At 25.9% G+C, this 13,813-nt stretch overlaps 1 protein-coding gene across 3 annotated transcripts in view; it reads left to right on the plus strand.

Moving 5' to 3' along the window:
* The window catches only part of LOC107453108 (voltage-dependent calcium channel subunit alpha-2/delta-1), a 57,190-nt gene that overhangs the window by 24,361 nt on the left and 19,016 nt on the right, over window positions 1-13,813 (plus strand). For 2 of the 3 annotated variants that reach the window (XM_043044668.2, XM_043044671.2), the window contains exons 17-25: window positions 1,456-1,530; window positions 3,749-3,823; window positions 6,610-6,681; window positions 8,551-8,622; window positions 8,757-8,818; window positions 9,573-9,640; window positions 10,493-10,541; window positions 12,423-12,511; window positions 13,339-13,432. In XM_043044668.2, the coding sequence (XP_042900602.1) occupies window positions 1,456-1,530; window positions 3,749-3,823; window positions 6,610-6,681; window positions 8,551-8,622; window positions 8,757-8,818; window positions 9,573-9,640; window positions 10,493-10,541; window positions 12,423-12,511; window positions 13,339-13,432 (656 nt within the window). Of the gene's footprint in view, window positions 1-1,455; window positions 1,531-3,748; window positions 3,824-3,879; window positions 3,955-6,609; window positions 6,682-8,550; window positions 8,623-8,756; window positions 8,819-9,572; window positions 9,641-10,492; window positions 10,542-12,422; window positions 12,512-13,338; window positions 13,433-13,813 lie in introns of all 3 variants that reach the window. The other variant, XM_043044669.2, reaches the window with a different exon arrangement.

Here is a 13,813-nt window from a genome sequence, read left to right on the forward strand (position 1 = left end):
CTTATTGAAAATAGTGATACTTACTTTTATCATTATAGCTTGATTTGCAAAGGATTCAAAATTTTGCACTTCTTAATTGTTAGAAATAAACAAACAAACAAAAAAGCTTGGAACTATTAATAAATTCAGGAACTAAAATGAAGAATTTAAAATTTGGCATTTCTTAAATATTAGAAATAAGCTAAACAAAACTTCTAACTACTAACAAACTCTATGTCAAGAATTACTGCTATTTTGTCAAGTTAAAAGCTTTTATTCAGTTGAAAAAGCATATTAAGCAAAACTTAATTACAAACAAAATTACATGTTCACTGTGCCGAATCATACGATAGCAAGTGACTAATTTTGCGCATTTTTCATTGCCCAGTCGATTTCTGAGTTTAATATGAATGAGTCCAAAATTCGAGAAGATTCTGTCAATGGAAGCCTGTCATTGAGGATAACGATAACAAAAGGTTATTGCAATGTTGCAGGAAAACTCTAAAAGGATTTCCCAGGCTTTTTCATGTCTCATTTATGTGTAAAATATTGAAAACAAAAATGATAAGAAAAGTTTATTTTATGAGACTTTTTTTTTATGTGTGCATGTGTTTCTCAAAGCAAGATTTTATGAATGAAAGTAATCAGTCTTGACATTCTTCAGTAATGTAATATGCCAAACAAAGTAATGCTTGGAAATGTTGAAAATTTTGTTTAGTATCCTAATATTTTACTTCAAATAGTATGTTTTGATATAAACATATTGGGAAAATGCAGGAATCTGTTCTTAAATATCTTTTAACAACTTTTTTTGTAATTTTATTGCCCAAAAATTAATTAATTTTAAATTATAAGCAGTTAAACTCAAATAAAAATACAGTTTTACCAAAACTATGGGTTTTTGACAGAGGGGTTTTTGACATGACGGTTAAAACCATGGTAATAACCGGTAAAAACCGTCATGTGTCAAAAACCTGCCAACCCTGCTTTTTATGTATAAATTCCTGAACCAAATTTCTTGTTCAACAAAATTACTTAGTGAATTAAAAAATGTGTAAATGAATTTAATACATCATTTTTAATAGTTCCCTCGTTCATGAATATTCACTGAACTATTTTTTTTTTTGTATTGATTTTGCCCAATTCAAATATTTGTTCAAATACGTTTTCTAAATTTTTTACTTCAACTGTTATATAATGATTCAAAATGTAATTTAGAATGAAGTGCTTTTTACTTTAATCACATAAAAAAATGGAAATACACAATTCAATATTAACAGTTACTTAAGGATATTAATATTTTCTTTGTGGAAATATTAATTTGCTTGTCTTAGCCTCCAGTTTACTCTTATATTACTTTTCTATGATATTGCGAATAAAGTTTTTATCATTGCATATTATTAGTCTAATTGCTTAAATTATATTTTTCAAATTTCTTTAAATATTATATGCAGTTTAAATTTTGAAAAATTTCAGAATCAGACCTTAGCTGGTGTTATGGGTGTTGATATAGCTTTAAATCGATGGATAGACTTTGAACCATCCTATGAAGTAAGATTCCTTTACAATCTTGAAATTTTCTATACTTTTCTAATAGTGACAGGTTTAATGAAAATTGTTTAAATTTTCAGTTTAGGTGCAGACAACTCTGTATTACCTTTTTACAGAGCATGTTTTTTTCCCTCTCAAATGTAATATTAAAATTTCTTTGATGGGGATATTAACCACCATTTAAGTTCATGCATTAATTATATTTTATACTTTTTATTTCTTTAAAAATATTGCAAACTTAGCCTGGCTGTTCCAAAGACTTAGCAGAAGTATTATTATTTGATTTAGTAGCTTTTTCCATTATCTAATGCAAAGAGAAACTTTATTTATTGTTTGTGGGGTATCTAAAATGAATTAAATTCAAGACTATAAAGATGGAACAATAAAAGAGGACATAGTTAAGACTTTGAACAGTTACCATGCATTTCTCATGCATGGAGAGATGTAAGAGTGTGTTGTGTCATGTGAACTCCATAAATGCGTTTTCATGTTCTAAAATAAAATTTTAGGATCCAAAAATAAGGAGAAACTTCAAAGATTTCTTTTATTTATTCCATTTTATTTTCCATGAAGGCAGGGTTATATGATGTAGATTATTTAACTTATGTATATAGGCTCCTTTATCATATTTTTTATGAGTGTAAACTCTATTTATACTTCAAAGTTACAAAAAGAAAAAACCCAGGTCCACTTGCTAAAGGTCTATGTGCGTGGTCAACCCACTTGCTATAACAAAGTGTGTTCTCCCAAGCTAGCACACCATCAAAGTGCATTTAAATATAAAGGTCTTCAATTTTAAATTAAAAAAAGTATTGGTAATTTTTTTTTTTTTTAATTTTAAATAATGATGCATTCATCTATCAAATTATTCTTGAAAAAAACTCACTCTAGGTTATAGGAAGATTTTCTACGTTATACTTGGTCATAGTTAAATTAATAAGTTAATAAAATTGCCAAACTGAAAATTATTCCATCTATTCAAAGGTTTGATCTTTCCGAGATTAAAAATTAGAAGATGTTAAAGAATTAAACCAAAATTAAATGACTTATTTGAGTTTTGTTAACACTTAACTAAAAGTGTAATGTGTCAACATACTGTATTTGCAATTTACTATAAATTCTAAATGCACAGATAATCATATTTTTTCTTTCAAATTTTAAATTATAAAATTTGGTTAAGTGGCTTTTTAAATAATCAAATATGATAAAATGTTAAAGTGCTTTTATTTTTATATTATGAAAATAAATACTTGAACTTGTTTTCATATATTTACTTAAATAAATATATGAAATGACATTTTTGAAGATTTTTTTAAACCCTTTTTTTGTTTATTAATCATTAATTAATTTAGTGTTTCATATATTTTGGGATTTATGAACAGAAAAAAAAATAATGCATTTGAAGAAAAATACTTTTTATTATATAAAATAAGCATTTTTAATTAACTATCAAGATCTTTTTGGTAGTCTTTAACTGCTCTAATTAAGTTACAAAACTATAAAAAATACATTTATATGCTGCTATGCAATTGAGAAAACAACATAAGTTTCAAGAAAAGCAGCTTGACAACTATTTTTTTTCCTGACTAATGCTATTTACTCTAAAAACTATTTACTATTTTATAAATTACTATTTTAGAAAACTGATGAAAAATTGTTTTATGCTGCTGATGTTGATTTTTTTAAGGCACAAGGTTACAGATTTTTATTCAAACAATAGGATTTTAGTAGTTTCCTTTTGAAACAGAGGTGCTTAATTTTTTTGTGGCAATAACGCTTAACATTGAGCTGTTCAGACAACAATTTTCATTACGCTTAGAAATAGAAAAAAAAATAATGATAAGTGAAGATCTGAAATTAATTGTATATAAAAATAATTTTTGAAAAGTTTAAATTTATATGGAGTTATACATATCTATCTCATTGTTTATAAAGCATCAATACTTTATAATAAAAGACTGTGTGACTTTATTATCCGTGTAGAAGTTGATCCCCAGATTTCCTTAAAACTTTGAAAGTTTGAAAAATCAACTTATACACTGGGATATATGGTAGTCCACTTGTTAAACATTGTCATTTTGTTCATTTCTCAAATTTTTATTCGTGGATATTTTTGAAAGTTTTACTATCTAGCTACACCCTGGATGAATGTTAGTACCTTGGCTAGTATCAGTGATTATGTTTATCTTAACATAAATGTGCTTATGACTTATTTTAGATTGGACCTGCTGGCTATTCATTTGGAATTAATAACAATGGCCATGTAGTATTTCATCCTGATCTCAAAACAGATGTAAGTAACAAAATGTTTACTATGTCTGTTTAAATGTTTTGTGATGTTGTTTTTAGATTGGCCCTGCTGGTTATTCATTTGGGATAAATCACAATGGCCAAGTAGTATTTCATCCCGATTTGAAAACAGATGTAAGTTATAAGAAATAGCAATCTAAGATTTTGTTTATTGCATTTATTCTGGCTGTGATGAAGCTTTTGAACGGCAGCTATTTTTGTAATGTATTTTTTTCCTTATACTATTTGCTGAATAGCTTTTGTCATGATTTTTGTTTTTTTCTCTATGATTATCTTACGCTATTCTTATGTGATTTTTCTTATTTTAATATCTTAAAGGAAATATTGTTCATTTTTCCTATACTTGTTTCATTATATTCAATGCTGTATCAATTTTTATATTAGCTATATTGTCAGTTATCCAATACCCAACATTCAATCTTTTTTTTTTTATGTTTTTGCTGTAAAATTCCTTAACATTCTTGTAAGTGTTCTTGTGTAACATTGAGTTATCACCATTTGCCCCGTTTAACATTCTGAAAATATATACACATATTAAAACCTTAACTTTTAACTACATTTTTTAAGGAAAACTGTCCTGGCAATAATTTACTTCTCAAAAATTTTAAGAGCTCATGTTAGTTTATATATATATTGGGTTGTTCGGAAAGTAATTTCGTTTTTTTTTAAAGGAAATGAAAGACAATTTTCGTATAATGAATAAATATTTTATTAAATTATTTATTGGCCATTCCGGTCCAACTCCTTTTGCCATCTTTCTGGTAGTAGCGTGATTCCACGCTCATAAAATTTTTGGTCTTTGCTGGCAGAAAACTGATCCAGGTGATTTTTGAACTCTTCATTTGAAGTAAAGGTTTTACAGTCCAAAAAATTTTGTAGTGACCAAAACAAATAATAATCCGAAGGCGCCAGATCTCGAAAATATGGTGGGTGTGGCAGTGTATCCCATTCAAGCTGTAAAAGCTTTTGGCAAGTGGCCAAACTTGTATGAGGTCTCACATTATCTTGGTGGAACACTATACCTTTTCTGTTGATTAATTCTAACCTTTTCTGTTGAAGAGCATCATTCAGTTTGTCCAGCTGACGACAGTAGACTTCCTAATTAAGTGTTGTGTTATCCGGTAAAAGATCAGAAAAAAAAATATATTCCCTTAAAATCCTACCAAACAGACAGCATTACCTTTTTTTGATGGATATTGGCTTTCCAAATGCTTTGAGCCAGTTCATCTTTTTTGCTCCATGATCTCTTGCGTTTGACATTGTTATAGATAACCCATTTTTCGTCCCCAGTAATGATGCACTTCAAAAATGGATCATTTTCGTGACGTTTGTATTGTGAATCACGTGTCAACGCGACGACACAAATTTCTCTCTGTGAGAACATGGGGAACCCATGTATCTAGCTTCGAGGTTAAACCCAGGCCTTTCAAGTGGTCATAAACAGTTGAATTCGATAAATTTAACCTCTCGCCAATCTCCGTGCTGTTATTCGCCGATTTGTATCAACTAATGAATTTATCGTGTCCTTATCACCTTCAGCGGCCCTTCCAGAGCTTGGTGCATCTTTGACATCAAAATTGCCGGATCGAAATTTTACAAACAAATTCTGGCACTGACGTACTGTCAACACATCTTATTCATACACATCGGTAAATTTCTTTCTGGCACGAACAGCATTTTTACCTTTTCTGTAGTAAAAACTAAAATATGACAAAAATGCTGTTTATTGCTCTCCATATTTAAAAGGGCACCAACCAAAAACTACTGCTTAGAATTAATTGAACTTTTTCACACACAAGCCTTGCTATATCAACTCTCAAGACATATAATGATAATGCAGTTTAAGTGTGAAGATGGTTTCGAAAAAATACAATTAAATCCTCTGTCGGAAAAACAAAATTACTTTCCGAACAACCCGATATATATATATATAGGAGAGCAGCAGTTGATGTAGCAAATTTAGCATTACCCAGGGTGCACCAACGAGGAGGCTTGCTACATTACACCCCATGTATATATCATGGCTTTGATAATTATGCTATCTTATAGTTCTCTTTTTTTATTTTAATTTGGTCATAATTTGTTTGTCTGAAAATTTTGCTTTTAAATATCATCAAGTTGAAATGGAGAAAAAAAAAGTTTTATGTGAAATTTGAGGAGTTCCATTTTTTTTATATATATATATATAGTTGGTGAAGAAAGTTATTAATATTGTGATTAATAAATATTCCTTTTTGTTTCAATTTTTTCATTAGAAATTTAAATCTGCACAGTTCTGAACTATTTTATGCTATCAAAACCCCAATACTCTTCCGGTACTCCAAGTTTTCTTTCATGGTTTGAATATTGTTTAATGAAAAGTAGTAAAATGTTTATTGATAGAAGGAATAATGTCCGTAACAACAGGAATACTTGACATTTAATTTTTGCTGAAATATTTGTTACTTTTTTTTCTCCTATTTATTTATGTTTATTTCATTTTTTTAAACTTGCTTGATACAGACATTTGAAAAATGCATGTCTTGGAAGTAATTAGACTTTTACATGCAAGTAAAAATTTTAAAATATGAATGACTTTCATTTTTAATCTCTGCAAGTTTTTAAATATTGAAGTGAATAAAGCCACGTTTGCTTGCAGTTATAAGCTTTCTTGAGTTATTTTCCTCTTAATTTTTTTTTTTTTTTTACATTACAGAAATAATATGAATAAAATAAATTAAAAATTCATGCTGTATACTCCACTAATATAGTTCAAAAATTTTATTTCAGTTTGAATATATTGAAGATCCGGCCAATTTAGATTTTCTAGATGTTGAAATAAAAAACCCTGCCAAGGAAGAGGTAGGTTTATAATATTTAACAGTGTTTGTTTTGAATAAAAACAGTTTTTTTTTAATTAGTTTCGAAATCTTCATTTAATTAGTTTTCAAATTTTTTAATATTTGAATTTAAACTAAATCTATCTTTTTTTCAAATCTAAAACAATGTGTTCATACACTTTACGGGATTTTTTTTTTTTGCCTATCTTCGTTTTATTTATTGTTAATAATAATTTTTTTTTGTTTGTTTGGTCTAACCATTTTCAATTAGCATTATCTTTATTGTACAATTATTTATAATTATTCAATTATTTATAATTATTGTTTTAAGAAGAAAGTGTACCACTTTACAAGGTATTCTGTCATAAAGACCATTATATTGTATTTTTATTTATTTTTTTAAATTCTAAAATATTCAGTGAAACAGCCTTATTAGTAGCTTCCAAAAAATAAAAAATATATTATTAATTATTTATAATGCTTACCAATTAGAACAGCGGTATTAAAATCCTCAAAAAAACAAATTGACTAATTGGTATGATTTTTTTTTATTAGAACTCACTTTTACTTAAAATAATTAAGTTCTTCAAAGTTTTAACCCCTATTTTTCTCGAATCGACTTCAATAATAATAAGTCATAGTTTTATAAGGTGTATAGCCACTGAATACTTTTTAATTTTTTGTCATTTAGTATTTATATTTTATTGTGTGTGTAATTTATTATATTAAATGTAATTGATGTAATGTATTATTATTATAAAAAGTAATATTATAATTTTTTTTTTATCCTTTTGATAAACCTCAAATTATCAATATAATATTCGTTGTGTTTTGGAAACATAGTAAACTTTTTTGCTACATAGAATGAATAATCAATTATCTAATAAATCTGAATGAATAAATTATTTAGATTTAATCAAAAAAAAAATTTTCAAAATTAAAAAATTTGAACCAAAAGACTAATGTTTTTTTATCGTATAAGTTAGAGTTTAAATTTCAAAAAGTCTGAAAAAATTTTCGACTCCAATTCTGGTTTAAAATCAAGCCATTTAGGCTAAAATATATATAAAAAAATTATAAAAGTTTTTAATTTGAAGAAAATCAGTAAAACTATTAAAAAAAATTATCAATAAAAATATTACTCAAATGAATATTATGTCAAGTATTTAAATTATTACTTATCTTGGCTAAAATTGTACTTTAGCATCTTTGATGTTACTATATTTGACTGAACTATTAAAAAAAAACGCATGAAATTATTTAAACTATTGAAAAATCAATATTTTTAAGTGAATTATTACTAAGTTGTTAATAAAAGCCAAATCCGAAATTATTTAGCTAAGTTATTAAAAAAGAAATATCTGGTTGAATTTATAATTTTTATTCGTTTTCTAGCTATAAGCTATTATTACACGTAAATTTCTTTGTCATTAAACGTTTATACATGTGCGAGCGTGCATGTAAAGCTTTGATATCTAGCTTTTTTCGTACAATAGTCTTCCACAATTTCAATATTTGGTGCAGGTATCTTGTTGCAATTTAATTCTTTAACTATAATGTTATTATATTATGAAATGTTATTTAAATATAGTACCTTTTGCTCCAATTGTACATGAAAATGAACCATTTTTTATTTAAAGTTAACATTTACTCATTAATATTATTATTAGTTTATGGGATTTGATGGAAATTTAATTCATTATATAAGTCGGAGTTGAGCTCTCAAAAAAGTTTATAATTCGAGTTTGAGTCAAACGTTTTAACTACCAATTATATAGCTGTGTCATAAATCCAATTATTTTAAATTTTATCCATAGTTCAAAAGTTCTAAATGCTAATTTATATTCACCTGAAAAAATAGTTTTATAGTCTAATTTTGCTTTTTTTGTAGTTACGTAATGCTATGATTGATTTAAAATCTTCAAAGCGTTCTTTATCAAGTCTACTGAGAATGCCTGATGGGGTGTGTATGCTAATTTTATTTTTCTATATCTGCTGAATAAATATATGTATATAACTGCTGATGTGCTATATCTCTATAATTTTCCTGTACGATAATGAACAAGCGTAAACTAAATTATTTTCTTCTATTTCTAGAAACACATAGTAAGGCACCACATGGAATATTTTTACACACCGTTAAATGAAACAACATTTTCGTAAGTTAAATAATTCAATTTATCTCTTACCATTTTATTTTATTTGCTCAAAATATAATAACTTTCAAATGCAATAAATAAAATTTAACATTTGCTTTTAACTTTATAAAATGTGTTTAAATTTTGTTAATATTTTCTTACTTGATTTTTCTTTATTTATTTTTCCAACCAGTTAATTTTTCTGTTGTAGAATATTTTAAGATTCTTAATACATTTTTTTTGTGTGTATACCTTATATTTATTTATTTATTTTATCTGCAAGTACAAACACAACCTCTTGTTTACTTAAAATATGTGCTAAACTCTCCACTCTCTTGTTTAATAATACACTGAAACCACTAGCATGAAACTATTGAACAGTTTATAAATTTTTTAATATTTATTCCTAGTTTTAGATACTAAAGCGTTTTTTTTTTTTTTTTCAAAAACTAGAACCAGTTCCAAAACTTGTACATAAAATTTTATCTGTAATCTTTTTTAAGTTCAATTTTTAAGAATAGTAAGTGGTCTTAATTATTTAAATCAGTATGTTACATATATTTTATAAAAATATATTGTTAAAAGTTTTTCATAAATTGAAAACAATGTTTTCATAATTGATCTATTGACTAAATTTGTCTGTTAGAAATTAGGTTAAATTTACAATATATTGTTTAGCTGGCATGTTCTGTGAGCTTATTAAGTGAAGTTCAAAGCAATTTTAAGAACTCGTTTAAATAACTATTTTAATTAAAATTATGGTATTTGTATTTAGAATTGCAATTGTCATGCCAACTGATAGGACACATTATTTGCATATAGAAGATCAAGATCTAGAAGAAGGTATGCCTTGCTGTTTTTAAATTTATATAATCGTGCATTTATATATATTTCTCTTTCATTTGTTTGTTCCTTGGAGTTTTTCTGTCTGCTTTACAGTACAAATTAGTTTAAACTAGATACTTGCATTTTTATTGACAAGAAGTAATTTTTACATAGCATGTATAATTTTAAACCAAATTAATTGTGTTATTAATGTGCAAGTTAGGTAAAATCGGAATTTGAAAGAATGAGTAATCTGCCAGATTTTCCATAGCAAAACCTATCCGTGTAACAAATTCTCATGTACTGATCTGCAACGCAATTTAAGAAAAAAAAGTTAATTTATTTGCAAGACTTGTAGTGAAAAAAAAATTTTCAAATTTTGCACTTGGTAGATTCTCAAATTTTTAAAGACAATGTCTAGTACTACTATGCTTAAATTAACTTCATTATTTCAAAAGAAAGTAAAAATTGAAATGTTACTTTTTTTAAATTATATTTTAAAAAGTGAATAACTTTTTTTCAATTGCTATCTAAAAAAAATGTGTTTTACTTTTTTCTACAGCTGATAAAAAAATTTTTGATGACTAGAAATTTTGATTTAATTTTATTTTGAATTTAAATTTTGTGTTTTGTTTCATATTAAGATTTGATTGTATTAAAAAACTAAAATTTCACTCATTTTTGTGTACTGAATACCCTAATAACACCAGTTCATAAAAACCAAATGGAACTATCTTTACAATTTCCTTGTAACATCATCAGTAATTTGAACAATTTTCTTGTAAGATAGCTGTAACTTAATATTAAATTGCTCTTCTTAGCTTTTGCGTTGGATTATGAGAGAATTCTAATGTATTCTTAAATTATTAGGTTTCAACCTAAAAGAGAAGGAACTTCTTGGAATGCATCTTGCTCCTTGGTAAAGTAACTGCTTCTTTTTTTTTAAGCTTTATAAAGTTTGTCTTTGCTATAGCTGCATTAGACAAAGATAATTTTTGTTAGTTATAACTGACTAATATTGTGTTTCTGTTTTTGATAATTAAGCTGCGTAAAAATTCTAATTTAAAGTCAAATGCATACTGTATTCTTTAGTAAAGAGTTTATTAGTGTTCAGATATCGTCCATTTTAAGACTTAGTCTTAATACTTAAGGTTAGTCCTTAGTAAGAAAAAAAATTAGATATAAGTATCTCAGAATATCTATTTTGGATTAAGTTTTTTTTTTTTTTTTTTGTTATACTTAACTAAAATTAAATAGTGTGTGGCATAATGAATCAAACTTTTTTTTTTTTAATTAAGCCTTTAAAACTTTTTCTAAATGCAGCTTATTTAGATAAAAATTGATTTTTATGTAGTATTTTCTTTTTTGCATTATACAGCTGCATTATATTTTACATGTTTAAATTGTTTTGAACAAATAATTTGGTTATTTTTATGAAGCTTAACAACTTTGTAATAACTGTATCAGACGTTATCTAATTTGATTCAATGTCTGATGTTTGATACCTACCTGCTTATCCTCTTTGTGCTGAACTGGTCTGTGAAACCTCAAGGCTTTTACTGAAATTCCTTCTGCCTTTGACTAGAAACATCCTTACTCTCTGCTTTGTTAAAAAATTTCTTCACGCACCTTTGCTATTTTAGTCTTGTTCTCCGACTTTTTCTTTTTTCTGTCATTCAAATGTCCACATACTGATAATAACAGCATGGTTAGATTTATTTGCTCTCAATATGTGACCAAGCCTTCTTCATTTTTGTTTTATGGTTTTTCCAGTAATAGGTGGTATGCCATTTTTTTTAAAAGATCTTTATTTGATATGAGAGACCAGAAGATTCTTAGTATTACTTTTAAACATTTATTTTGAATTGTTTCCAGTTTTTGTTTTTACTGATAAACCATGTGTTAGTGGTTCTGATATTTTGGATATTGATTTAAATATTTTTTATTGTACTTTAAATTTTTAAATGCTGCTGTGTTAGACCATGTTGATTGTGATTAAATAATTTTATTTTTGATGAAGTCCACTAAAAATAGGAAACGTAAATTTAAATCAAGGGGTAAAAGAAAACTCTCTGAAATAAAACAAAAGGTCTGTTTTTTTTTGTTAAAATATTTTTTTTCTCCATTTTTATGAATCATTAAATTGACATTAAGTGTTGAAAGGTTTAGAGTTCTTATTTTTTATTACATTACTTAAGAGAACAATTTGTTTTACATATTTTTGTTAAATATTGTTTGTAATTATGTAATTTTAATATTAACACATTAGTAGCAGAAAGGAAAATTCAATTATTCTGCATCAATTCAATTTAAAAATGTGTTTATTTTCACACCGTGAATAAGTTTTCACAAATTAGTAAAGTAAAAATCAGTTCTTCTTAAGAACTATTAGGCATTGAAAATGGTTACAAAATATTATTTTCTCCGAATCAGCTTTTATGAATACGAACCGTTCTTCCCTGTGGTCCTCCTATGTCATCATTATATTTCTTCTATGTTTGTTTTAAAAAGAATTGCAGTTTTTTGTGTTCGTTTGTTTTCTCTTTTAAAGATACTTTTTAAATAAGAGTAAATTATTTAATTTTTTTTATGACTTTCAAACGTTTTCAATAATTCTTTTATATTCAGGACTTTTAAACAAAAACCTACCTATTGAAATTGTATACAATTAAATAAAATAAAAGAACAAACATATCTTTCTGAGATGTTATTTAACTTAGAATAAGCATTAAGATATGTTTTTAAGATCTATTATATTAAGGCTGATAAATATGAAAATTGAATGAATAATATTTTACAGGAAATATTGCAATAATTATGTACTGAAAATTAGCACTGGAGAAATTATTAGAAACTTATCCAAGACAGCCAGAAATAAGCCAGAATTGTGTAAGCTAAAGTTTTGAAATTTGAGCGTGTATTTGTTTTTCTCAAATAATGTCTGTATTTTATGTTCTCAAGTGTAATAATGTTGTTCTTTGTTTTAGTTAGTATGCTCTTTGAATAACTTTCAATTATTTATTCTTTGAGAGATATCAGTTAATTCATTTTATTTCATATTTCTTTATAATCAAGCAAAATAAGTTTCACTTAACAAGCATGTACATTTCCTCCAACAAGCAAGCTTATTTTTTATGAGCGTTAAAAAGCTAAAGCTATTTTCTTTGTTAAGTTTTGACTATTTAGGGAGAAAGAAAATTCTTTGTAAATTTTTGCTCTATCAACTAATTACATTTTGTAAATTGTTTGCAAATATGAAAATTTTGTAGCAAAGTTTTAGATAATATTTGGATATTTTACTATTATAAGGTACTTAAAGCTGTCAATTGTTATATTATAAATTAATTCATTGTTTTTTCTGGCAATCTTCATTCTAGATTAGTCAGTAAAAAATAAAACTAGTTACTCTGATTTACATTTGATCTAATTCTTCAAACAAATTTTAATTAAATGTTATGGTCTAATGTTTCTGGTATGTTATATTTTAACTATTGGTTTTAATGATTGTATGAAGAAAAATTTTTAAATTAACACACATAATTTTCTATTACATGGCAAAAAATTGCAAAAAAGAAACGTAATAAGGAGTTTGTGTGTATTTATGTTAGTTTAAAACAATATTTTTTTATTTCTTGTTTTGTATATCAGTTTTTTTATGAACAATCTGATAAGATTTTGCTGCTTTAATTTTTGCTAAAAATGTCTGTTATTTACAGGTAAAATGCAATTAATTAATCGGCTTGTATGGGATATTTTTCGAACAGATGACATTATGCATTACTGGAGAACAGAGCAAAAAGATAAAAAACGGTGATTTTTAGGCTTTTTTTCTCTCTTTTGATTAGTTTCTTAAACAGCTGCCAAATCCTCTTAAGTTTTTCCGTAAGGTCAGCTTAAGTTTTTAGTGTGTTTTTTTTTTTATATATTTCCCTATTTTAAAAGTGTTTTAATTCCTCAATTAAATTTTTTTTTTTTTTAATTTTGTAAAATCCTTTATCTGTCAAAAGTTTTTACAGTATGCACAAAAATTCTTCCCTCCCTTACATTTGTTTTTTTTTTTTTTTTTTTTTTTCTTTTTTTTTTCTTGTTATTTTTAGGNACCAAAAAAAAAAAAACTTTTGCCAAAATATATTACTTAGCAGATAAGGTGTTTAATTGCAGGAACTGAAAGAATATTTAGTTTTGTTGGAT

This window comes from Parasteatoda tepidariorum, chromosome 3 (assembly GCF_043381705.1).
Source record: "Parasteatoda tepidariorum isolate YZ-2023 chromosome 3, CAS_Ptep_4.0, whole genome shotgun sequence".
In the NCBI taxonomy this organism is placed as follows: Eukaryota; Metazoa; Arthropoda; class Arachnida; order Araneae; family Theridiidae; genus Parasteatoda; species Parasteatoda tepidariorum.